The 24,528-nt window shown below is 48.7% G+C and overlaps 1 protein-coding gene across 1 annotated transcript in view; it reads left to right on the top strand.

Moving 5' to 3' along the window:
- Positions 1–24,528, top strand: part of NUMA1 (nuclear mitotic apparatus protein 1) — a 739,614-nt gene that overhangs the window by 127,970 nt on the left and 587,116 nt on the right. The window contains exon 5 of the mRNA XM_086936049.1: positions 981–1,069. Within this exon, the coding sequence (XP_086792175.1) occupies positions 981–1,069 (89 nt within the window). The remainder of the gene's footprint in view (positions 1–980; positions 1,070–24,528) is intronic.

Raw genomic sequence — 24,528 nt, 5'->3', positions numbered from 1 at the left:
AGGAAAAAAGTGGTTAGTGGGAAAGTGAACTTCTTACCGCTCAAACAGTTTTCGCATGAGCAAATGTGTACATGCATGTGTTCATTCTTTTTTTTCCATACTGTACCCACTGGTGCAGTCTGAACTTGCATTTCTTTGCAGCGCTCAGCCTAATAATAAATGCTTTGTATTAATGAACCATGAATGGAAGTTTGAACAGCATTAACATATGGACACATATTAACTTAACTGCAGATAATGTGCAGACCATGCCCTTTCCTGATCCATAATGTGGTACTGAAAACTGGCAGCCAAGGGGGTGGTCGCAAGGGGTTGGGCCTTCATGTCTCAAGGACGAAATAAGCATGAAAACTTGTTGCCGTGTCCCCAAACATTGTCCTGGGCGTCAGACTATAGGAACTTCACTCCTCTGTACCCCACATTCGGCGTATAAAAATGAAGTTGTTAGCTGCATTACAGAGATAAATCATTGTACTTAAAAAGTAATTGTCTGAAAAGTCCTGCTCATTCTAGAGGCGCATTTCTCAGCGTTCCTTGCCTCTCATTACGGTTCCTTTTTTTCCATGCATTTTTAGGATACATGGCAAGGAATTCTCATCTTAGCCCACCTTATTTGGACATTGGGTGCAATAAGAGATTATAGATTTCGAGACCAAACACTACCCTACACATTTAAGATGGATAGGAACCTGTGCTGGCATGCATTTTCGCAGCACATGTATTAGCAGCAAGAGGATTATCACCGTATTTATTGGGACTCTCGTTTGCCCTCCTTCACAGCAATCTGCCCACACCTCCTCTTATGACCTTTTGCATTGGGAAGAATACTTCCAATGGATCCTCGGCTTAAGCTTAAAAGCGGTAAAGTCCTTTATCCTTCCGGACTGCTGTGCTGCTATTTGGATTCTGTTGTGGAGACAGAAGAAGTAGAAGTGCTATAACCAACGTGATGGTAATTTATACTTTCTCTATCATTTCAGGACACTGCAGGTATGGCACAACCGCAGAGTGCATGCTGGACTGGCAAGGTTTCCTCAAGGGGGTGCCATCAGAACTGGAGCTGGTCAAGGTAAATATTAAAAACGTAAAAGTTTTTCTAAAAGAAATCCACACTAGCACATCTTTAGAATTACATTTATTGCTAGTTTGTTTACATTCGTATTGAAAAATCTGTTCTTAAAAAAATAACTGACATGATTTTAGATCTAAACTCTGCTTGCGGGGGGCTTATAAGTCCGGCGCCCTCAACCTACTCACAAAGCCTATCCAACAGTATGCAACAGAAAAGCTTTAGGGAACGGTCAATAAGGCGGCTTGGCTGATGATTAGATAGCAGGGACCGTGAGCCTTCCTTGTAAATTGCTGCAATATTGACCCCTGCTGAGGTCTGGGGAGTGTGTAAACCTTCCAGAATGCAATTGAAATACTAGTCAACTTGGGGCGCATACTTTATCTGCCTTAAACAGGTCCCCAGACATCTTTAACCTCAGTGCTTTTTCTCGAGTAATCCAGTCTATGGCTTTAGTAACCTCACTTGGAGTTATTAAGATTAAGGAACCATTTGCGCAGGTCTCCTGAAAAGCACAGATTTCGAATTTGTCCACAAAATGGGCCGTTCCGGACAACCAATCTTGTTCATCAAACCTACAATGTTCCAGGATAAAAAATTGTTTTCCACTGGAGTGATTGAGAATGTGCTAGCCTGCAAGGCACTATTGGCATTGTGGACCAGTAAATCGGGGCCTTTGGCTGCAGCGGGATCAGTCGTTCTTCCCCCTAGTACGGGGAGGCAAGCTTCATTAGGACCTAATGATGCGACTGCAGCAAGGTTTTCTCCGGTTTCCTGACCTTGCTCTTTAAGTTGGCCATTGCATGACCCATACCTGGACTAGCACAAGTCAGTTGTTGGCATCCAATCCTAATAGAAGCATGAACCTATTATAGGTTATGACCAGGAAGGCATCCCCACGTTCCCTATTTGTAGCTGGGACCTCCTACCACTAGGCTGAGTAGGTCTATAAAAACGGGGACAGATAGCTGCAGCGTGTGTTCCTGTGGCTGTGGCCTACCCCTACCCAAGCCCCTTACCACTGATGGAATCATCCTCCCCAATTCCTCAACCCCTGCTGCGCAGCAACTTACGACATAGTCCCACTCCTGCGTACACTTGGTTTAGTATTGGGCTGATGATCAAGGGGCCAGTAGGGTATCCAATTTCGATGTTGGGAATATTGGGGCTCTGCAGGTCCCTTCTAGTGCACTAATCCTGTTTACTATAGGCACAATCATGGTTTTCACTATCCGCTCAACTTTAGAAATGACCTCCCCACAGCCCATGTTCGTGATTGCGTCACTGCCATTTGGCTTGGTGGTTGTCAGCCTTGCCCCTTTTATAACCTGATCCTTCTGCATATGGGATCGGGTGGGTGAGTGGGTATTAGGGCAAGTGTATGTTCTTGGTTTTTTTTGGACTTCTAGTTAGCTACTTGGCTTAATTTTCCTTTTTTTTCCTTATCCACCACTAGTTACCGATTCTGGACGATGTTTGTCTGCAGTGCCCTGCCTGGGTCCGACGTAGTCTACACCTAGGAGACCCTCTCAGAAGCCGTAAATTCTGTTCTCTTTCCATATTCGGTGATAGACTCCTCCATACTAAGTCTATCTCCCTAGCAATATCATTCACAGCTCGTACCAGGAAAGTGTCTAACATGGTATTACTCCTAGGTGGAATATGAGTACTATCCGTTCCCTGTCCTTTTTGTACTGTCCCATATTCGTACATGAATGAGGGCAAAGTTAGGGCCGTAAATTGCCACGCAGTGATCCCACAAAGCACCACTGCCCAACAATTCTGCGACAGATAATGAGGTGATACAGAAAATGTAGACAGTAGAGGTAAGATGAGCAGTGGCAATCAAAAGGAGACTGTGAGAAGTTGGCCTGATATGCAGTGCTCGCTATTCTAGTGATCACTATGTATCAGTCCAAACAACCCTTATTGATTGTTTGTAAGTCAACCGATAGACCAGCTATCCTAGTAGCATGGACAAGAGCAGTCTTTAGGCTAGACTCTAGAGGGCGTGTTAAGCCAGCTGTTAAACCATCACATATACCCCTTGAACACCAAGTGAAAGGACACCACACAAGTTGTTATGAAAATAAAAGTGTATTTATTTAGAACACAACAACCCTGGACTCTTTATGAGGACAGGGTGTTAAGCACAATACAAAGCTCTTAGGAAAATACTCAAATCGCACAATTTACACAAATGCCCGAGGGGCACGAAAAACCATATACTATAAAAGTGGAATGCGAAATTACTAGCAGGTAAGTACTACTCTAATAGGCTTTGGGATCGCTAGGACTTGACTACTGAACCTTCAGATTACTAGCAGGAGGCCTAGGGAGATCGGGTGCAGTGTGCACTCTCACGCGGGATGCGGGACAAAGTCTATGGTTGCTAGGAATTACAAAGTTAGTGTTATCGGAGGAATCCGACTAGGTAGAGCTGAAACTAAAAAGGATCTGGACCCTTGGATACTGAGGCTATGCTGGGGCACCGAAATGCCGAAGTTACCTAGCCCAGGGGCTGCGGATGCATAGGTCTGGAAAGACGTCGGGAATCCTCGTTGCAGTCTATGGAGCCTGAAAGAAGAAGTTGCTGGCAGGTGACCAGTGTTGAAGTTCGAAGTGATCCAAGCCTGGATTGAAGATGGAAGACACCTGTAAGCAGAGGGGACCAAGTTCTGAATCACTAGCCAGTGATTAGATGGGCACCAGGATGGCACCGGATGGAGTCACCTCGACCAGGTGAGTGGGCGACGCTGGGCTCTGCAGTCTCAAGGACCAGGAGGCGTTGTCGGCGACCAGGATGGAGGTGCGAGCTGTCCCACGATGGTATCTGCTGTCGACGTCGCTGGACCCAGGATTGGGGCAACAAGTCTTGGCAAATGCAAGCCCATGCGGTGGACTCAAAATGGCGTCTGGAGTGGACCAGGAGGGTCCGGGATGCTCCTCTGTTGGAGGGGAGCAAAGGCCAGTCTGGAGCAACCAGACCAGCAGTGTTGATGTCGTCGGGAAGGCCACAAGCCAGCGGGCTAGTAGCCAGACAACGCGGTGAGCAGCAAAGAGCAGAAGGGCCCCACGCAGATCTCGTGGAGACTGGGAGGCTGAACTTCGGTGCTGGAGCTGCTCAGGGTTGGGGCTTCCCACACCCCAAAGCACTCACTCGAGGATCCCTCGGCGGTCGTGCTGGGCAAGCAACGTGCAGTCTTGAAGATGGCCGGTCCCTCGAGGTCTCGTCACACCCACGGATCTCAGCTGAGCTGAAGATGTAGGTAGAGGTCAGAGGTGCCAGGGAAGCCGGTTCTCGTCGAGCTGGGCAGTCTTGATCCGGAGGAGAGACTTACAGCAGACCGCGATGCTTGGATGGTGCCTGCGGATGCGAGGTGACTACTCCTTAGTCACAAGGGAGAAATCTTGAGAAGAAGTCGAGAGTTCCTTTCGTAGAAAGTAGTTTCAGGATTCAAAGATGATCTAATTTGGAAGGGGGCCCGCTCCTATCTTTATACTAGTAAAAGGGGCTGGCACGCGACTAGGTCTTGCCCATGGGTGGGACCAGGAAGGGGGGTGGTTACACCCCTCTCCCATGCCGGACTTTCCCCAGGTCAGGGGCTGGTGTGCCCCTGGAACTGGTTCTAGCCGGCCTATGCATAGTGAGCACCGGGGTGCCAGTTGCAGTCACCTTCCTCTAAAGCCCTGCCTACCCAGGATACACAAAACCCTGTCTGGGATGGTGCTAGCACCGCCCCTGACAGGAAACCCTTTGTCCAAGCCTCCCTCGCTGGAAGGACTCCCAGCAGCAGGAGGTCAGACTTGTGTCTGTGGTGGCAGCATCCATTTTGTGATGCTGAGGCTTGAGTTAACTTTAACCGGGGTTCACAGTTACATACATGTCGTGTCCCTCTAGAAGGGTGGAATGCTAACCCCGTCGCCAGAATTGGCGAGGGGTTAGTATTCCAATTCGTATGACACCTTACTCGACATGTTTTGATAAAGCGGTACCAGAGTTAGCATATAACCGCGAGGATTATAATGCACTTGAGTATATGGTGCGCGCTATCATGGAACAGCTATTAGGACTTGGTTCTGCAAGCTGCAAACGGGCTCAGCTCATGCCAGAGCACCATCTCACACGATTCCAAGCACTCTGCCTTCAGGATTGTCAAGGTCTGCCATAGGAGTGACTGATAGGAATACGGGTGTCCATTTTAGGGTTAGATATAGGTATACTATATCTAAAGCAAAGGGTGATTACACCACCTTGCCCCAGCTGTCGTGCAGCCAGTTGTCAGATTTAGATGGCCAGCCAGGGGTGGCATAATACATGCTGCAGCCCCTGGTAGGCCCTGGGTACACCTATGCCCTGAGTTACAGGGTCTGATAAGGTGGTCCAGTACCAATTGGATATGTACCTAAGGTACATGGAATCCATTTTACAGAGAGAGCAGTAGGCCTGGGGTCCTGATTGGCAGGGTCCCAGGCCAACTATGTAAAAAACCAGCTAAAACACAGGGCAAAAAGTTGGGGGCAACCATAGTCCGGATCTACCTTCCTACAGCGCAACCAGCAATGGTGGTGATCAACTTACCTCCTGGTCTGACTAGAGCCGCCGCCTCCACCATACAGCTGAAGTCCATGATGGCGTGAAGCAAGTTGGGGAAGCAAAATTGAGATCTATCAGAACTATTGCGGCATGTGGCATTCTTCACCACTGCAGCTGACTCACCTGCTGCTCCTCTTCAGCCTCACTGCCCTGCACCAATATCTCCCTGCCTCCACAAGCTAACTGTACAGTGTCCTTGTGACAGGCAGACGGGCCATTAAACAGGCAGCCAGCTATGACGCCACCCGCAAAGCAAGTGCCATTCGGCCGTAGGCGAAACCCTGAAATCGAGAGGGCTAACAGTACTGTGGGGCGATAGCAGCAACCTAGACTGCAACGAGCCCCATCAGCCGTTCTTGAGTCTCCACTCCCCGCTCACACCAGCTCCCGATGAAGCATGTGAGTGGGCACGAGCACTGTGTGACATCAGGCTGAGGCACATTCATTTTAAAAGTTTGGTATTTCGTTCTTTGGGCGCTGTTCATACATTTGTAGGCTGGAAATGTCTCTGAGGGAGATCTGTAATAGTCTATCCTGTGTATTGAGACTAAAATATCTATTTTGGAAGTAATCATGGAAAAAATCAAGAGGTGGCAAGTGAAAAGTGATAGTGGTGGATCATCTGTGTGAGAAAGTGCCATCTTTCTTGCCTTGGTATTCCCCCACTTTTTTCTGAACTGCTAATGTGCTTTGACTGACTGTGCCCTGGGTGCCCTAGTAAATGTTACTCTAGGTACCCAGGGCATGGTGACCAGAGAAGATCCCTAAGGGCTGCAGCACTTATTGTGCCACCCTCAGGTGCCCTGTACCCTGACACCCACACACTGCCTTTGAAGGCTGAGTGTGGAAGTACAGAACTAAACAAAGAGGTGACCTGGCACACATCCCTGTGTGCCATGTCCACAGAAACCACTGCCATGGCATACTTCAGTCACCCCTCTAGCTGGGTGCCCTATGCCAGAGGTGTGGGCACAGGTGCATGAGCCCTGTGACCCTACAGTACCCAGGGCCATTCCTGGGCACTGTAAGTGCAGTGATGCCATTGAGAGTATATGGTGCTGGGAGATTGTCACTATGAACTCCACAGCACCATAATGGCTACACTGAAGACTGACAAGTTTGGTACCAAACTTCTCAGCACATTAAACCCGCACTGATGCCAGTTTGGGATTTAATGTAAAATGCACCAGAGGGCATCTTAGAGATGCCCCCTGAAAACCTAACCTACAATCCACGTCTGGGCTGAGAGGCTGCCACACAGCAGACATGTTGCTGGACCCCTGGGTGGAGAGCCCCCCCACTCTCCTGGGCCTGCAAGAATGCACATCCTGGGCGAGGTGCTAGGTCTCCTCCCCCAAGTTGGGCAAGGGGAAGCTTCAAAGGCATGCCGCCTATGTGAGCTTCTCCAGACCATTTGCTGTACCCAGCAACTAACCCCCACCAGTTCTGACCCCTACTCTGGCGGGAAGACTGGCGGGAAAAACTACGTCAGGAATGGGGGTGTGCCAGCCTATGCCAACTCTCCTCTTCTCCCCCACCTGAGGGGTGGAAGCACGACCCCGGGCTCTGCCATCTTAAAGATGGCGAACCTTGCCCAATCACAGCTAGGCTCCTGCCCCCCTCCCACAGGAGAAGAGAAGGCTAGGTGGTGTACCCACCCCAGGACATGGACCTATTGGTCCCTGCCCTTGCCCTACTTGTAACGCCCTTAAATTCGGTATTTAGGGACTCCCTGAACCTTCCTTCCTCCGATCCAGATACTGTAGGAAATGGGACCCCTGGCCGGCCAGGGCTTGCGCCACAGCCAGTCAGAGACCGCCACCCCTATATAAAGTCGACCCCTGCTCACCCTCTGGGTAACGCGGCGTGGGCAGTCAGGCCTATCTCGGAGGACATGTGAAGCATTTGCGCACGCACCCACCAACAACAACATCCAGGGCCTCCCATAAAAGGACTCCACACCAAGTATATATAAAAAATAGGCTTTGTATTAAGGACACATAGGAACACACATTGTACAAAGGGCCCGAGGCCCAGGCCGGGGTTACAAGGAAGAAGGTACAGGTCAGGGCCAAGGGGCCTCTGCCAGGGGTATGCACATGATGGAACTGGCATTAGAACACATATTCACTGGGAGCTTCCTAGAACTAGCAATAGAACTCACTCTGACCAGGGATCACATACAAGGGACATCGGGTATTCAGGAGGGAAAGGACAAGGTACATAACACCAGAGGCCCCCATCAGCAGGGCAACACATAAGAATTCTCCGCATCACTTTGATAATAGTCAGTAGCGCCCCCTAGGCCAGATGGCCTTCCTGGGGCAAGGGCGCCTTAGAGTCTCGATGTCCAGAGTGGGCTGCAAGGGGCCCGGGGCAAACCTAAACGTGGCAGCCGCCCACGAAGTGCTGGGCTGCTGAGGGACTTGGATGTAGCCTTGCAGGCTCAGGGGGGAAAGGGGGGGGCAATGGTGGAGCCTCTCGCTGGCTCGGCAGGGACAGGGACACGTGGTGGAGCCTCTCGGGGCTCAGGCAGGGTCAGGGACACGTGGTGGAGCCTCTCGGGGCTCATGATGAGCAGGAAAGTCCCCCTCGGGGGACTCTATCTTACTGGGGCCCCACGGGCCAGGGCGGAGCCTCTCGGGGCTCGGTGAAGGAACTGTGGGCAGGCGGGGCCCCCCCACCCCCTCGGGGGACCCGGCATCACTGGGGGCCCCCACGGGACCACGGAGCACCCAGGGAATTCGTCGGGAGGAAGGGGCGGGCACCGGCAACGTGCCCCGCCGCCCCTCCTTGCTGCACTCACCGGTCGGTGCGCCGGTCCTCTCTCGCTCTCCGGGGCTCCCTCTCGCTCCTGGGGGCCCCGGGGGGGGAAGCGGCAGTTGTCCTGGTGGGACGCAGGGGCGCGGAGTGGGCTCCCGCCGTCCCCTGCCTTCTCGGCTCTCTCCGGTCGTCTTCCAAGGCTCCCCGGGCCGCCGGCCAATCAGAGCGCGGCCCGGGGAGACGTCATCAGCCCAGCCCGGGCCGGCAGCCAATCCCAGCGCGGCCCGGGGGAGGGCCTCACGAGGGGTCCTGGGCTGCGGCGGTGAACTCGGGGGGGGGGAAATAAGAGGAGTAGGCTCCCTCGATAAATGTAGCACGAACAGGGCAAGCGAGGTAGGCACTCGCTGGGGGCTCGGGCCCCCACACGAACGGGGCAAATGCCGGGTGGGCTCCGGCTGGTGGAGGAGAGCGCTCCCAGCGCTTAAAAACGCGCATGAGCGCCCCAAGGCGCTAGGACAGCAAGAAAGCGCTCCCCAGCGCTAGAAGGGTGAATGACGCGCCCCGAGGCGCCGGGACAGCAAGAAAGCGCTACCAGGCACTAGGGCCATAGCAAGCAGGGTCCATAGGAAGTCCAGGAGTTCAGGGGGATCACATCAGCTCTTAGAAGGGAAAAAGGGACATCAGCAGTTCAGGAGCAGGGCAGGGCCCAGGGAGGCCAGCCAACCCTGAGCCCACGCAGCAGCACGCCCCTGGCAGGGTTCCAGTCAGGACAAGCAGGAAGAGAGGAAGATAGAGAGAAGAGGGCCCACCCTCCTTTTATACATGAGTCTCCAAGGGGGCAGGCCGGGAGAGAACCAGCTAGAACTGGTTATAAGGAATTTCTTGTTACTGGCCAGGCTAGGGACACTGCACGCACCCCAGGGGGGTGGAGCCGGCCTGGTGGGGGAAGGCCCAGCCGGCTTCAGCCAATCATGCGCCAGCACACTTACTGCACACACGCACCAAGGTCTAGAAGTGGCACTTCCCTTCTAGTCACACGCATGCCGCATACATCATCTTGTAGCATTCAACCTCACGAGCGCGCACATACCAGACTCGACCCGGCACGCCCCACGCATCAGGAACTACCAGAGCCACATAAATTCCCCATGCATTCCTATGGGAGGCAGGTCTCTCTCACCACACACACACACACACTCAGAAGGGGGATCACCATTCCCAGGTCACATATAACAAGCACAAAACTTCAGGGGCGGACCTGCCAGAAGGGCCACGTCCAACAGATACCAAAAGAAGATCAAGAAGACCCGCCGAGAAGCTACGAACAGGACAACAAACTCTGAATTGGCCCCAGCCCTACCGGCCTGTCAATCCTGGAACCTGCTCCTGCCTAAATCCTGGTGACTCCTGCGGACAGCAACCTTGGGACACCCAGAGGACCTGCCTGCCTTAACCCTCTTAAAGACTAGGAATCCCATCAGCAGAGGCTCTGCTGCAACAACCCCCCCACTGGTGCCAGCCAGGAAGCTCTGGACCAGCCTACTCTGCACCCGCCGAGCCTGGCCTGTGCCCGAGTGATCCAAGGCCACGAGGACGTCCCCCCCCCGGCGACTGGGATCCAAAGTCCAGTGCCCAAAGACCCTCCTCGACGAACCAGAACACGCCTGCAGACTCAGAACCAAGGGCCCCCGCAACCGTGACCAGCTGAGGTTAAGCTTTTCTGACACCCAAGGACACCCCTGCACCTGCCGTCCTACAGCCCCCTGGGCCTCCCTTTGGGGTACCTACCTGTGCTCCAAGATCCCAACTTACCTCTCGACGTGCTGGTTGCCCCTGGAGTCTCCGCCCCGGAGCCTGCAGCCGTTGTTCCTTCTTTACCTTTTCCATTGGATAACATTGAGCGCCCGACAGCTCAAAAGCACCCTGCACACAGCCGCCGTTAGCGGCTGCCTGTGCCACCTTTGTCCTATCCTGCTTTCACCTTTGCCCTAAGCAAGTGACCAGGAGCCCAGCTCCCACAGCCGCGTGGCCTGCTAGCCAGCAGCCACCAACCCGAGGCCCCCCCGTCCCCCTCTGGATAACATTGGGTCTAACTACCTCTGCACCCGGCCGCCCCTGCGCAGCTGAGGGTGAACCAACTGTACCTACCTGACACTGCGGGACCCCGGAGTCTATGCCCAGAAGCACAACTTCACCAGTCGAGTACTCACCAGGAAACCAGTAACTCACTTTCCTGCCAACTAAACTAAACAGCCTAACAACTCACCAGGAGCGGAGACGCTATCACAGCCAGCAGAGCCTTACAGGAGCACCTTCACCACTACCGCCGACCTTGCCGCAGCTCCATTGTCGAGTACCTCCCCCCCCCGCCGCAGCCTCGCAACAACTGTGCTGCCGCCGTGTGGGGGTGAGGGAAAGACTACACCTCCCAGCAGCCTCCGCGACCGGAAGTCGCGTCGAGGTGGAGCGCGCCAGGAGGCGCTTAAAAGCAGCCCTTAACTTTCAAAACGCTGGGTAACAACTAAACAGCCTAACAACTCACCAGGAGCGGAGACGCTATCACAGCCAGCAGAGCCTTACAGGAGCACCTTCACCACTACCGCCGACCTTGCCGCAGCTCCATTGTCGAGTACCTCCCCCCCCGCCGCAGCCTCGCAACAACTGTGCTGCCGCCGTGTGGGGGTGAGGGAAAGACTACACCTCCCAGCAGCCTCCGCGACCGGAAGTCGCGTCGAGGCGGAGCGCGCCAGGAGGCGCTTAAAAGCAACCCTTAACACCCGCGTCGCGGGAGCGCGCGGGGCAGCGCCGGGCTAAGCCCGGGCAAAGGGCGGGCCCTCTGTGGCCCTCCGGGGACCGAGGAGTCCGGGACGGGGCCACCCCCTTGAGATCTCGTCCAGCTGTCATCAAGAAAGGTAAACGCCTACTAACATTTTATAACCTCAGCACCTATGATATCATCACCTCCCTACATAGTGCCACTGTATATAATTGACACAAAACATCGTGAGGATGAGTAAAAGTCGAAATACCCCCGTTGCCACAAGATCAGCTACCAGATTGAAAGATGTATCCAACAGCCCTCTACCTACAATAACCGCCATAGACATAATGCTACAAAAGACGATCAACGTCGTGGCGGATGCCATTCAGGACTCAGAAAGACGACTCTCACTTACTCCAGATTTATGTTTCCCCGACCTTTCTTTACACACTACTGGTAACATTAATATTCTGGATAACACCATAAATTCTGAGGAGTCTATTCTAACGCTGTCATTTTCAGGGCTTCCCAGTCCCCAAACAAGAGATAACACGCAAATAGCCTTGCTTATTTCACCTTCAGGCAACAGTAGGAACAACAGTTCCGCACCTACCGGTGAAAACGGCAGTAGCAATCATATTTCACCTATAGCTCACTTACACCCAGTAGCCCCTTCAGCGGGTGGTTATACATCTACAACGACAAAACCGGTTACCAGAGTCAGTCGCCTGACAAAGAGCAAAATTAGGACAACTGGCACACGAGGTAAACCTAAGCCATCTACTACAAAAAAACCAAAACCTCACCCCAAGGCCAAACATCCTAGCTCAGCTAAAGATGTTTGGTCTACTTTTAGACTGGCTAAATCTGCCCCAGAGAAGGGGACTTTGTGCCCTTTCTTAAGCAGTCAAAACTCAGACCTGGTTTTGAACAAAGAGACGACAGCACCCACAAATATGTCTACACACACTACAACCGGGGCTGAACAAACGATGTTAAATACAAAATCACTTCTGAGTGACCTTGAAAGTTTGATTAAGTCCCTTCTGCTACCTATCAGTGAGAGAGTCCTCAACATTGAGAATGCCTTAGGGAAGTTTGAAAGGGCCCAGAACGATGCAACATCGACCCTGCTAAAAACATTGAAGGTATCACAATCAACCTCCACCTTCACACCAGCCAGTAACTCTCTTACTCTGATTAGTAACAAAAATCCCAGGACAAAAAAAGCCATATCTAACCCTATCCCTGCCAGTAAGCAAAACCAGCCTAAGACTCCTCTAACCACCTCAGCGACAACCCAAGACAGCGGTACCATTATATCCCCCCCAGTAGCAGCCACACCAAGTAGCTCTCAAACCTCACAAGATGCAGAGACAGAAGATTGTGAATGGGCCGCAGAAAGCTCCCCAGCCAAAATTGCAACTACCCAGGTAGAACAAACGAGAACAGCCAAATCTCCTAAACAGGGCACATCCTCAAAACAAATAGGTACCACCAAGGCAAAACCGACGGTAGTAAAGAGTCCACCCCATGTTAACCTCCCGCCTGAATGTAGTCCGTACACCATTGTAATGATTGGGGTACCTAAATTAACAGGGGACAGAGTGGAAACTCATGGGGACCTAAAAAATAAGGTGAGCCACTGGCTCACAACTCACAGACCGATTCCTAAACATATCACTGGTCATATTGCACAGGTAAGAAGAGTAGACTGGGTGGGAAACAGATTTAAATCGACTGAGGGAGACTGTATAGTGGTAACCTTTAGGGATAGTCGTGCTGCCAGCTTTATAAGCAGCTGGAAAAGCGGTGTGACAAGCAGCTTGATCCGCACCATGGCTTTAAACTACTTTTATCCAAATAACCATGGACAACACCGTACTCATGTGCAGTCAGTCTACGGTCAGGAGGGGCTGCTTGAGCCCATGGTTGATAATCAATCAGGGCCCTATACACTGTCTACTGACCCATATATTCGAACAAACTACATTGATTATAGGCATGAACAACCGTGGCAGAGCAGACCTAACAACCATCACGGTAGATACCAGGAGAGAAATGAGCCTTTTACCCGTCCACAGCAGCAGCTCTACTCACATCCCCAACACTTAGATACACAATATGGGGTACCTATTTCTAACAGGTATGACGCTTTCTATAACATCGACTATCTAGACGAGATCGATTGACAAAGCGTATCTCCATCCTCTTACCTTATCCCTGCTGAACCCATAACTAAGGCAGCTCCCCTTCACAGAGTATCAAGTATGCGTCTAGAGTGCACAAGTGTTTCATCTCCGGAGATCAGTGAAGTGCTTAGGACAGCTCCTCCAGTACAATTTAAAGAAATCACATCAAATGCGAGTGGGTGCAGCTATCTTAGTGCCACCAGTTTAATCCAGTGCACAGTGCACAGTGGTGTACAAAACCCTCTAACTGTTAGCAAGGCACCGCAAGAACACCGAACAATAGATCATGGGGTTCAAGCAATTTCTACTCCCGCTGACCAGGCCCTGACAACAGGCTTGGGTCTCACCGAACAACGCTCCATACATCTTTTATCCTGGAACACAGCCAGCCTAGCCGTTAAGGTTAACGACCCTATGTGGTTAGCCTATGTAAAAAATTACACCATCCTATGTTTCCAAGAAACCTGGTTAGCAGATGCAAATGCACATATTGAGGGCTTTCAAAGTTTTTTCCTACCAGCTATCCCATCAAATAGCGGTAGACCTAAAGGGGGCCTCGCAACCTACATAAGCCTTGCACTCAGTTGCCAGGTTACAATCAGAGCATCGGATAACAAGCATATTCAAATCTTAGTGCTCAGGAATGGTAAAAGGGCACTGACACTCATCAACTTTTATAATGCCGTGTCACCAAATAAGGAGTGTAATATTCTCAAACTACAAAACCTCTTAGAGACAAAAGCGGATAGTCTACCTCGAAACATTATTATTGCTGGAGACTTCAATGCTCACCCCTGTGGCAACCCTGAAACGACACCTATTGGCCTCTTAGGTTGCAACAGGAGGTCTGGCTTTCATTTTGATCATTCGCCTCGAGGCACCAGTATCAATAACTTATTAGATGGAATGGATTTAACCGACGCAATGGCCACACTGGAGGACTCACACCAGTTAAACGTCCCCACGTTTAAAGGCCACGGCAAAGGCTCCTACATAGACCACATATTCCTTTCAAGAGACCTAGTTGATTCAGCCACAGACCATGAAATCCTAACAAGCACTTTCAGCGACCACAATCCTTTATCAATCAAAATCGGAGGTAACCTTTTTGTTCAAAGGAAGCCACGACCTGATCACGGTGTTTTAAATCCCATCAACGGAAATCGTCGCTTGAAGTGGTCAAAGGTCAACAGCGACTCTCTGTATGATTCAATTGCCATCAGCTGTAGTAATGACCTAGATCTTTGTGTTTCTCCATCTACTTTGCCCGAAGCAACTCTGATTGCCTTTGCTACTGTTGTTGAGAAAATTGGCCAATTGTTGTCAGTTCCAACAAAGGGACGTCATGAACATCAACCAGGGTGGTTCGATCAAGCCTGTTCAAAGGCTGGCCGAGATTTAAAAAAAGCTCTCAAGGCTACCCCAAGAGATCCTGTTCTTATTAAGACACTGCGATCTAACTATAAGTCAGTCCTGGCAGCCCGGAAAAAAGCAGTAAAAGCCGGTGTCTGGGAGAAACTATGCGATCCTGCAATTTTGGGCAATAGCTCCAAGTTCTGGAGCATTGTAAACAAACCCTTGTTTGATGTCCCCTTAAACTCTAACGTCGGGACTAATATACCTGAGGAAGAGTGGGTATTACATTACAGCACAATTTTTAAAAGCGACAATTTGCAAGCAGACTCTGTTTTTAATTCCTTTGATGAAAATGTATTGTGTTTCACAGTGGGGGAGGTAGAAAAGGGGATAAAAGGATTAACCTGTAACAAAGCACCCGGTCCCGATGGTATACCACCTGACCTATTTAAATCAAATATTTCTCTATGGGCACCAGTCATCACCGCAGTTGTAAATGCAGGTATCCTGGCTGGGTGCCCAAAAACCTGGGGGTCCTCCACCATAGTCCCTGTTTTTAAGAAGGGTGACCGTGGTAGCGTTACATGTTATAGACCCATATCCCTGATTAACTCAGTCACAAAGGTGGTGGGGGGTATTATCCTAAACAGATTAACAGCCTGGGCCAATGACAATAACATACTGTCCCCAATACAATATGGGTTCAGACCAGGCCATTCCACGATTACCCAATGTCTGAACCTATATTTAATAAACAGTAAATACACCCTAGCAAGAAAAGGGACGATCCATATGGCCTTTATGGATTTATCGTCCGCGTTTGACTGCGTAGACAGATCTAGGCTATGGGAGGTGCTGTTAAAAATGGGGGTGGAACAAAACCTGGTCAACCTTCTTGTTGACCTCCACTCGGACACAAGAGCAAACGTCCGTTACACCCATGATTTAAAAGTAACCAGAGATTTTAAAATAACCCAAGGAGTCAGACAGGGATGCATCCTTGCCCCTTTTCTTTTTAATCTTTATATTAATGAGTTGGAGGAGCACCTATTAAAAACTGGTACAGACTTTCCTTATATTGGCAAGAAGGGCATACCGGTCCTATTATATGCGGATGACGCCGTGTTAATATCCAGAACGGCGCTTGGTCTTCAAATCCTGCTAGATTCTTTTAATGATTTCATGAACTCCCGTGGTCTGAGCATTAATAATTCTAAATCCTTTTCAATGGTGGTAGGTGTACCCCCCAAAAAAATATACCCTCACTCTGTAAACGGAGATAGAATACCCACCACAAAGACCTTTTCGTACCTTGGTGTTCTCTTTGACCATAAATTAACTTGGGCACCAGCAATACTAAAGAAAAAGGGCGAGGTAGTGCGGGCCAACGCAGCAATACTGGACTTTACTAGAAAAATGGGCAATAGTCCGGTGGCTGCTGTCCTGAAGTTATATCAAGCCAAAAGCACCGCTATTGCGCGTTATGGAAGTGAAATTTGGGGATCAGAATCACTAGGCGTCCTTGAAGTTACTGAGAATAACTTCCTAAAAAAGGTATTAAGGTTACCCAGGGGGACGGCCAACTTTCCGGTACATGAGGAACTTGGCATTTCATACCTAAGTGACAAGTTGGCAGTAAACCCCTTGTTATGCTGGCTGAATAGCTGGCTTAACACAGCCATACCTCTTACCAGAAATATCCTTCAAGAGGCACTACTGTGGGATGGTAGGCTCAAGATCCCATGGATAAAATATGTAAGAACGTGGCTCTTTGATTTAGGCCGACCAGATCTATTTCTATCCCCCGAAACCATAACAAAAACTGATGTAACCTTTGTAAAGAACACTTTTATGCTGTCTAGGTCTATGACACGGGAGGAAAACGAATATAAAAAAAGCAGTGTGAGACAGTATGCCTTAACCAAAACTTGTTTATATATGGAACCCTATCTGTCCTGGCCCATGTCCGGTTATGACCGTTTTTTATTAACAAGGTTCCGATTTGATATGTTCCACTTTTTATTAGCTGTCCCAAGCGGAGCGCACAGAGGACAAGTGTTGCCAGCTTGCGGCTGCGACAATAAGTCTCCGCAAGATCTGGCACACTTTTTATTTTTCTGTAAGTTTTATACACTCCCCCGAAACCTGTTTTTAAAACCTTTACTTAAGCACCTGAACTTTGTACAATATAGACCTGCTTTGTGTCACCTTCAAATGCTAAACAGCGAATGCACTATGTTTGTATGTAATTTTTTAAAACTCGCAGTTAAATTCAGAAAAAGCATGGAAGGGTAACCAACTCAGCTACTGATTGTACTCTCACTTTTTATGTATTTTAGCCTTTTTAACCATATTACTGTGTATATGCTTGTGAATGTCTTGCTGTAATACTACTCTCACTATCTTTTATTATTGTATGGATTATTGTGTATGAAATGCTCTTTTATGATTGTACCATGTAAACAATCGAATAAAGATTTTCTATTCTATTCAGTAACTCACTTTCCTGCCATTAAATGACATTGACTGGTTTGACTCGAAAAATCTTCGAAGTGTCTACTTTTGAAAATGTAAAATAGTCCTATAAAATCATCTAAATTCCGAAATACTCACCTGTGATCAGGAGAGGAGCCAGTACTCTACCCTGTAGCCCTGTACTGAACCGCAAAAGAAATCCCTAGCAGGTTTACTAGTAACTTGTATTTTCTCCAAAGGAATCCATTGTCTGCTTTTCTATGAAATTTCTTCTAAGTGTCTACTTTTGAAAGCTAGAAATTATTCTTTAAAAATCATACGAAATACTGAAACTTAATTACTTACCTGTTTTAAGTTGAGAACCCAGTGCTGGCCCCAGGAGTTCAGTACTGGATTACAAAAGTAACGAGATCGTACTTTACCTGCAACCTGAATTTTCTCCCATTGGATAACATTGCCCGGTTTCTGTTGAAAAGTTTAGAAGTGTGAACTTTTAAAATAGCTTTTTATTCCTGAAAAATCACTACCTAAAACATTTTTGCCAAACTGTTTTCAGCTTAGAAACCGGGACTGAACCTAGGAGCTAGTTCTGGAATTACCAAAGTAATCTACAAAGTAATCAAATGTGTTTTTATATAAGGAAATCCATTGAGCTCAATGCTTAATTGTGTGTAGAATTGTATTGCCTACTGCAACCCCTGTACCTATTGTATTTACAAAGTTAATTGCCTTTCTGCAAAGCACTCTTCTGAGACCTCTCATATGGATTACAGTACATTTTGATACCTGTTGGTTCTAGAAATAAAACCGCTATATCTCTTGATATAAAAACAATTGGCCTGGAGTTCAGTCTTTCAATTCAATTCAATTAATTTATATAGCGCGCTACATACCCAGAGGGTCTCAAGGCGCTTGGAGAAGTGTGGGGAATTACTTGTCGAATATCCACGTTTTAAGTTGCTTTCTGAATGCTAGGTGGTTCTGAGTGAGGCGAAGGTGGATGGGAAGTGAGTTACAGGTCTTAGCCGCCAGGTAGGAGAAGGACCTTCCTCCCATGGTGGTTTTGTTGATGCGAGGTACCGCAGCAAGGGCTAGGTTGGAGGAGCGTAGCTGGAGGGGGGGTGGGGGGTGGGGGGTGTAGAATGAAAGTCGTGTGTTGAGGCATTCGGGTCCAAGTTCGTAAAGTGCTTTGTGTGCGTGGGTTAGGAGGCGGAATGTTATCCTCTTGTTGACGGGGAGCCAGTGGAGGTTTTTCAGGTGACCAGAGATGTGGTAGTTACGCGGGATGTCTAGTATGAGTCTGGCTGATGCGTTCAGGATGTGTTGGAGTTTTTTCTGAAGTTTTGCGGTGGTACCGGCGTATAGGGTGTTTCCGTAGTCCAGGCGGCTTGTAACCAGTGCGTGGGTGACCGTTTTTCTAGTTTCGGTGGGGATCCAGCGAAATGTTTTTTTGAGCATGCGAAGAATGTTGAAGCACGATGATGAAACGGCGTTGACTTGTCTGGTCATCGAGAGTGAGGAGTCCAGGATGACGCCCAGGTTTCGTGCTTGGTCTGTTGGGGTGGGTGCTTTTCCAAGGGACTCTGGCCACCAGGATTCGTCCCAGGCAGAGGGGGAGGTACCTAAGATAAGGACTTCTGTTTTGTCGGAATTCAGTTTCAGACGGCTGTGCTTCATCCACTCGGCTACTTCTTTCATTCCTTCATGTAGGTTGGTTTTGGCGGTGTTAGGGTCTTTGGTGAGTGAGAGGATCAGTTGAGTGTGGTCAGCGTAGGAGATGATGTTGAGGTTGTGTTGGCGTGCGATGGTTGCGAGGGGGCTCCATGTATACGTTGAAGAGGGTGGGGCTGAGTGAAGAACCTTGTGGCACGCCGCATGTGACTTCAGTGGCCTCTGACTTAAATGGTGGGAGGCGGACTCTCTGGGTTCTTCCGGCGAGGAATGAGGTGATCCATTCCAGTGCTTTTCCTTGGATTCCGATGTTTCTGAGGCGTTGTAACAGGGTGCTATGACAGACCGTGTCAAAGGCTGCGGAGAGGTAGAGGAGGATGAGGGCGACTGTGTCTCCATTGTCCAGTAGAGTTCGAATGTCGTCTGTTGCTGCGATGAGTGCGGTCTCAGTGCTGTGTTTGGCTCGGAAGCCGGACTGTGAGGAGTCGAGGGATTTGTTGGTTTCGAGGAAGGCGGCGAGCTGGTTGTTGACAGCTGTCTCGATGACTTTGGCCGGGAATGGGAGGAGCGAGATGGGGCGGTAGTTTTTGAGTTCGGTGGGGTCAGCTGTGGGTTTTTTCAGAAGGGCGCTGAGTTCGGCGTGTTTCCAACTTTCCGGGAAGGTGGCGGAGTTGAGGGAGCAGTTAATGACGTCTCGGAGGTGTGGTGCTATGATGGAATCTGCTTTGTTGAAGATGTGGTGAGGGCATGGGTCTGAGGGGGATCCTGAGTGGATGGAGTTCATCAGGCGGATGGTGTCCTCAGTGGAGATTGGGTTCCAGTCGTTGAGGATGTTCAAGGGGGGTGAAGGTACGGCAGATGGTTGGGTGGGTTGGTCTCCGGGTTGGTTGTCGAAGCTGTTGTGGATGTCTGCGATTTTGTCGTGGAAGAACGAAGCTAGGGAGTCGCAAAGGGCTTGAGAGGGAGTGATGTTGTTGGAGTTGGCAGCGGGGTTGGTAAACTCTTTGATGTTGAATAATTCCTTGCTGTTGTGGGCGTTGTAGTCCAGTCAGTCTTTGAAAGCGGCTTTCTTGGCAGTCCGGATCAGTTGGTGGTGTATGCGGGTGGCGTATTTGAAGGCGTCCTTGGTGGTGGTGTTTGGGTCTTTTTTCCATGCTTTCTCAAGGGAGCGACAGAGTTTCTTGGATTTTTTAAGATCGTTGAACCAGGGGGCGTTTTTGTTGCCTAGTTTTATATGTTTTTTCAGGGGTGCTAGGTTGTTGGCGCTGTTGGTTAGCCATTGAGTGAGGTTAATGGCTGCTTGGTTGGGGTTCGAAGAGTGGGCAGGGGGTTTTGAAGAAGCGATGAGATCTGGTCGATGGTGATTTTGTTCCAGTTTCTTCGCAGAGTAGGTTGAGGATGGTTGTGGGTTGTGGTCTTTTTGTAGATAAAGTGAACGCAGCTGTGGTCCGTCCAATGGAGAGCTGTGGTGTGACTGAAGGAGATATGTTTGCTAGAGGTGAAGATAGGGTCGAGTGTGTGACCTGCGTAGTGAGTGGGGGTATTGACAAGTTGTTTGAGTCCGAGGTTGGCGAGATTGTCCAGAAGGGTGGTGGTGTTGCAGTCGTTGTTTTTTTCCAGGTGAAAATTGAGGTCTCCCAATAGAATGTAGTCCTCGGAGGGGAGGGCGTGTGGGGTGATAGTCAGAGATGGTTCACTGAATTGTGCACGGGGTCCTGGTGGCCTGTAGAGGAGGGTGCCTCTGAGTGTGGTCTTGGGGTCGGTGTGGATCTGGAAGTGAAGGTGTTCGGCGCTAGCGAGGTTGACGTCTGAGCTGGTTGAGATGCGGATGGAGTTCTCATGGACGATAGCGATGCCTCCTCCTGTTTGCTTGGTGCGGTCTTTTCGGATGATCTTGTAGCCTTCCGGGTAGGCAATGGTGATGTCTGGGGCTGAGGAGGCGTTCATCCATGTTTCAGTTAGGAAGGCGACGTCCGGAGAGATGGTGTCTAGTAGATTCCAGAGGTCGATGGCGTGTCTGTGGACCGAGCGGGTGTTGAGTAGGATGCATTTTAGGTGATTGGTGTCAGGTCTCTGTTTGGTGTTAGTGGATGAGGAGTTGGTCTTGGTGCCGTCGAACTTGCAGGAGTTGCATGTGAAGGGTCTATGGGTGTGTCCAGGGGCGGCTTGGGCGCAGGTGGGAAGTCGACCGGGGTTAAGGGCTAAGAGGGTGGAGGCGGCGTATGTAAAGCGGGTGGGGTGGCTGGTACGGGGGCCAGGGGGTCTGGCGCTGGGCACGGGCTTGGCGCGGACGGGCGTAGACGGGCTTACCTTTGGCGCACCTTCGGCGCAACTGGGGCGCGACCGCTGCGCGATTGTCCAGCTGTCATTAATGGAGGATGGAGGGGGGCAGAGCGTGGGCGGGGCGGCTGGGAGGCGGGAGCGTAGGGGGAGGGACGGGCTGAAGGCACAACCAAATGGCAATCGGTAAAAACACAACACAAAGGCTAACACGCCGATATTGGGCACAAGAAAAGCAAATAACGTTATGGAAATGCTTAATTTAAATGAAATACTCCCGTGGGCACTGTTGAGCACACAGGCACCAATTACGGGTCAAGAGTCAGCAAAGTTAGACACTCGGCACAATCAATAAATGAAAGAACAGTAGTGCGAGGCGCTTGTGGAGAAGAGCAGCGCTACGATACCAGAAGCTGCAGGAGGCAAGGGGGAGCAACCGCTGCGTCTGGAGACAAGCTGGTCACAGGGAAATGTCGGACCGGACGGTGAAGATAGCCAGTGGGTGGGCGGGGCGGCTGGGAGGCGGGAGCGTGGGGGGAGGGACGGGCTGAAGGTACAACCAAATGGCAATCGGTAAAAACACAACACAAAGGCTAACACGCCGATATTGGGCACAAGAAAAGCAAATAACGTTATGGAAATGCTTAATTTAAATGAAATACTCCCGTGGGCACTGTTGAGTGTGTGAAACCTTTTGCAGGCTGAGTGTGTGCAACAAATGCTTTACACTGTCCACTGGTACTGCCTTACTGCTCGACCAAGGTATGTTACTCCTACAACGCAACTTTTACGTAGCATTCCGTTACAACGCAGATTTTACAACGCAGGATCCATTACATCGGATGTCATTACAATGCATGGCATTACATCGCAGATGCTATTACAACGCATACTATTACATCGTAAGTATTGGTAAGTATTTAATTTTTTAAAAATTTTATTTAATATTATTTAATTGATTTAATTATTATTAATATTAAAAAAATATTTATTTTTGTTTTTAAATATTATAAATTAAATATATTAATTTAAGTGATTTTTTAAATATGAGTATAGGAGTATATGTTTTGGGGTACTGAGGTATATGTTTTGGGGTGTTTGGGTATTTATAGGTTTTAGGGCAGGGTTTGGGTTTTGGGGTACAGGGGTGTTTTTAGGTTTTAGGGCAGAGTTTGGGTTTTGGGGTACAGGGGTGTTTTTAGGTTTTAGGGCAGGGTTTGGGTTGTGGGGTACAGGGGTGTTTTTAGGTTTTAGGGCAGGGTTTGGGTTTTGGGGTACAGGGGTGTTTTTAGGTTTTAGGGCAGGGTTTGGGTTTTGGGGTACAGGGGTGTTTTTAGGGCAGGGTTTGGGTTTTGGGGTACAGGGGTGTTAGGTTTTAGGGCAGGGTTTGGGTTTTGGGGTACAGGGGTGTTTTTTAGGTTTTAGGGTAGGGTTTGGGTTTTGGGGTACAGGGGTGTTTTTAGGTTTTAGGGCAGGGTTTGGGTTTTGGGGTACAGGGGTGTTTTTAGGTTTTAGGGTAGGGTTTGGGTTTTGGGGTACAGGGGTGTTTTTAGGTTTTAGGGCAGGGTTTGGGTTTTGGGGTACAGGGGTGTTTTTAGGTTTTAGGGCAGGGTTTGGGTTTAGGGATAATTAAATTATATTTACCATTTTAAAATATATTTAATACATTAAATTAATTATTTTACATTAATTACATGTTTTAATTAAATTAAATTTAATATTTTTAATTTAATTTAATTTCATTATAAAAAATATGTACATTAAACTAATTACTTTTTTTTATTAAATTAATTACAATTTTTATTAAAATTACATTTATTAAATAGATATTATTTTATTAAATTAAATTAATGACAATTTTTAAATGTCTTTTAATTAAATTATTTAAAAAAAATTAATTACAATAATCTAAACATTTAAAAAAAAAGGTATACTTACCTATACTTACGATGTAATGCCATGCGTTGTATTAGCATCTGCGATGTAATGCCATGCATTGTAATGACATCCGTTGTAATGGATCCCGCGTTGTAAAATCTGCGTTGTAACGGAATGCGTTGTAACACAACGCGTTGTACTGACACCAATCCCTCGACCAAGCTACCACTTTAGAGAGTAAGGTCACACCTGGCTTTAACCTCTGTTATACCTCTGGGGTTTCTCGACTCTATACACACTGTACCTTATTCTGGTCCAGTGTATATAGAGCCACTTTCTCACAATCTGTATCTGTGAGTTGCCATATTGGAGACACAGATCTAATGGAGAGCATTTTGAACACTGCGCAGTAACCTTGAACTAAAATTAAATTAAATTGAGGCTATCTGGAGAATGAGACAAGAGCTATTTACCTTGTAAGATAGTCATGCCTCCTGTGAATACGACTCCTTATCTAAAGAATACTATAGTTTCCTCCAGAATCGGGTGCAGATTCTGATGCGCAAGTTGTGCCCTGCAGAATCCTCAGGAAGAAGGCTAATTTTGATGTGCCGAAGAGGCTAAAGCTATTGTTTGAGTTGTTGGAGCTGTTCACTAATGTGGCTGGAATTTTTATTTTTTATTGTGTGAATAGTTCGAGATGGGAACTAGGTATAATACAGAAAGAAATGTGAAGCTTCAGGCTTCCTAATGGTTCCCAGTGAACATGAATGTCTTATGTGAGAATTAGATAAACTGTTTTTCTTAGGTAGATTGCACCAGTGAGCTTTTAAGTAATGTCCAAGTTCACTTCAGATGTACGCAAACAGATCAGTTTCAAGGGGGAAAATGGATCCCCCGATTCTGGGCATTACCATATTTTTATGGGAGAGAGATGGCTTCACTAGGTGGAGCTACACCAAGATGCAGCCACACTCCTCTCACAAAAGCCTTTAAACCTACCACTAACAAGGAATCCGTTGAAAAGAATCAAATGTGACCAACCCTGAAAAGCAATCTTGGTGACCGTAACATTTTGAGGTATCCCCAGTTTCGAGTGAGATAAAGTATCCAGAAAGTATTTGAGCTGTAGTTTAGGGGCACCTTGAATAAAAGAAAAAATGGACAAAGAAAAATGTTGAGAAAAACATTGTCACCAGTGCTACTGCATTAATAGCCAGGCAACAGTCGTTTATGGTGGACACAGGTATAATTTAGAATAGCTCCTCCTGTAACTTTTCAAGAGCGAGGCCCTTACATTGTCCAGGATTTTCAAACCATTTGCAAACCCACAAATTAGTCATACCGACTTTAGATGAAGAATGCCTTCAACCAAGTCATTGCTACTTTGTTTTGGGGTGGAGACAGGAGTAAGCCGAAAGGTGGTAACTCATTCCATTGATGACTTGGGTGCCAAATCACAAAAGGTTACGTGTTTAATGTCTCA

The sequence above is a fragment of the Lissotriton vulgaris genome, chromosome 8 (assembly GCF_964263255.1).
Source record: "Lissotriton vulgaris chromosome 8, aLisVul1.2, whole genome shotgun sequence".
Taxonomy (NCBI): domain Eukaryota; kingdom Metazoa; phylum Chordata; class Amphibia; order Caudata; family Salamandridae; genus Lissotriton; species Lissotriton vulgaris.
Note: the sequence above shows the minus strand (reverse complement) of the source record. Positions and strands in the feature narration are given on the sequence as shown.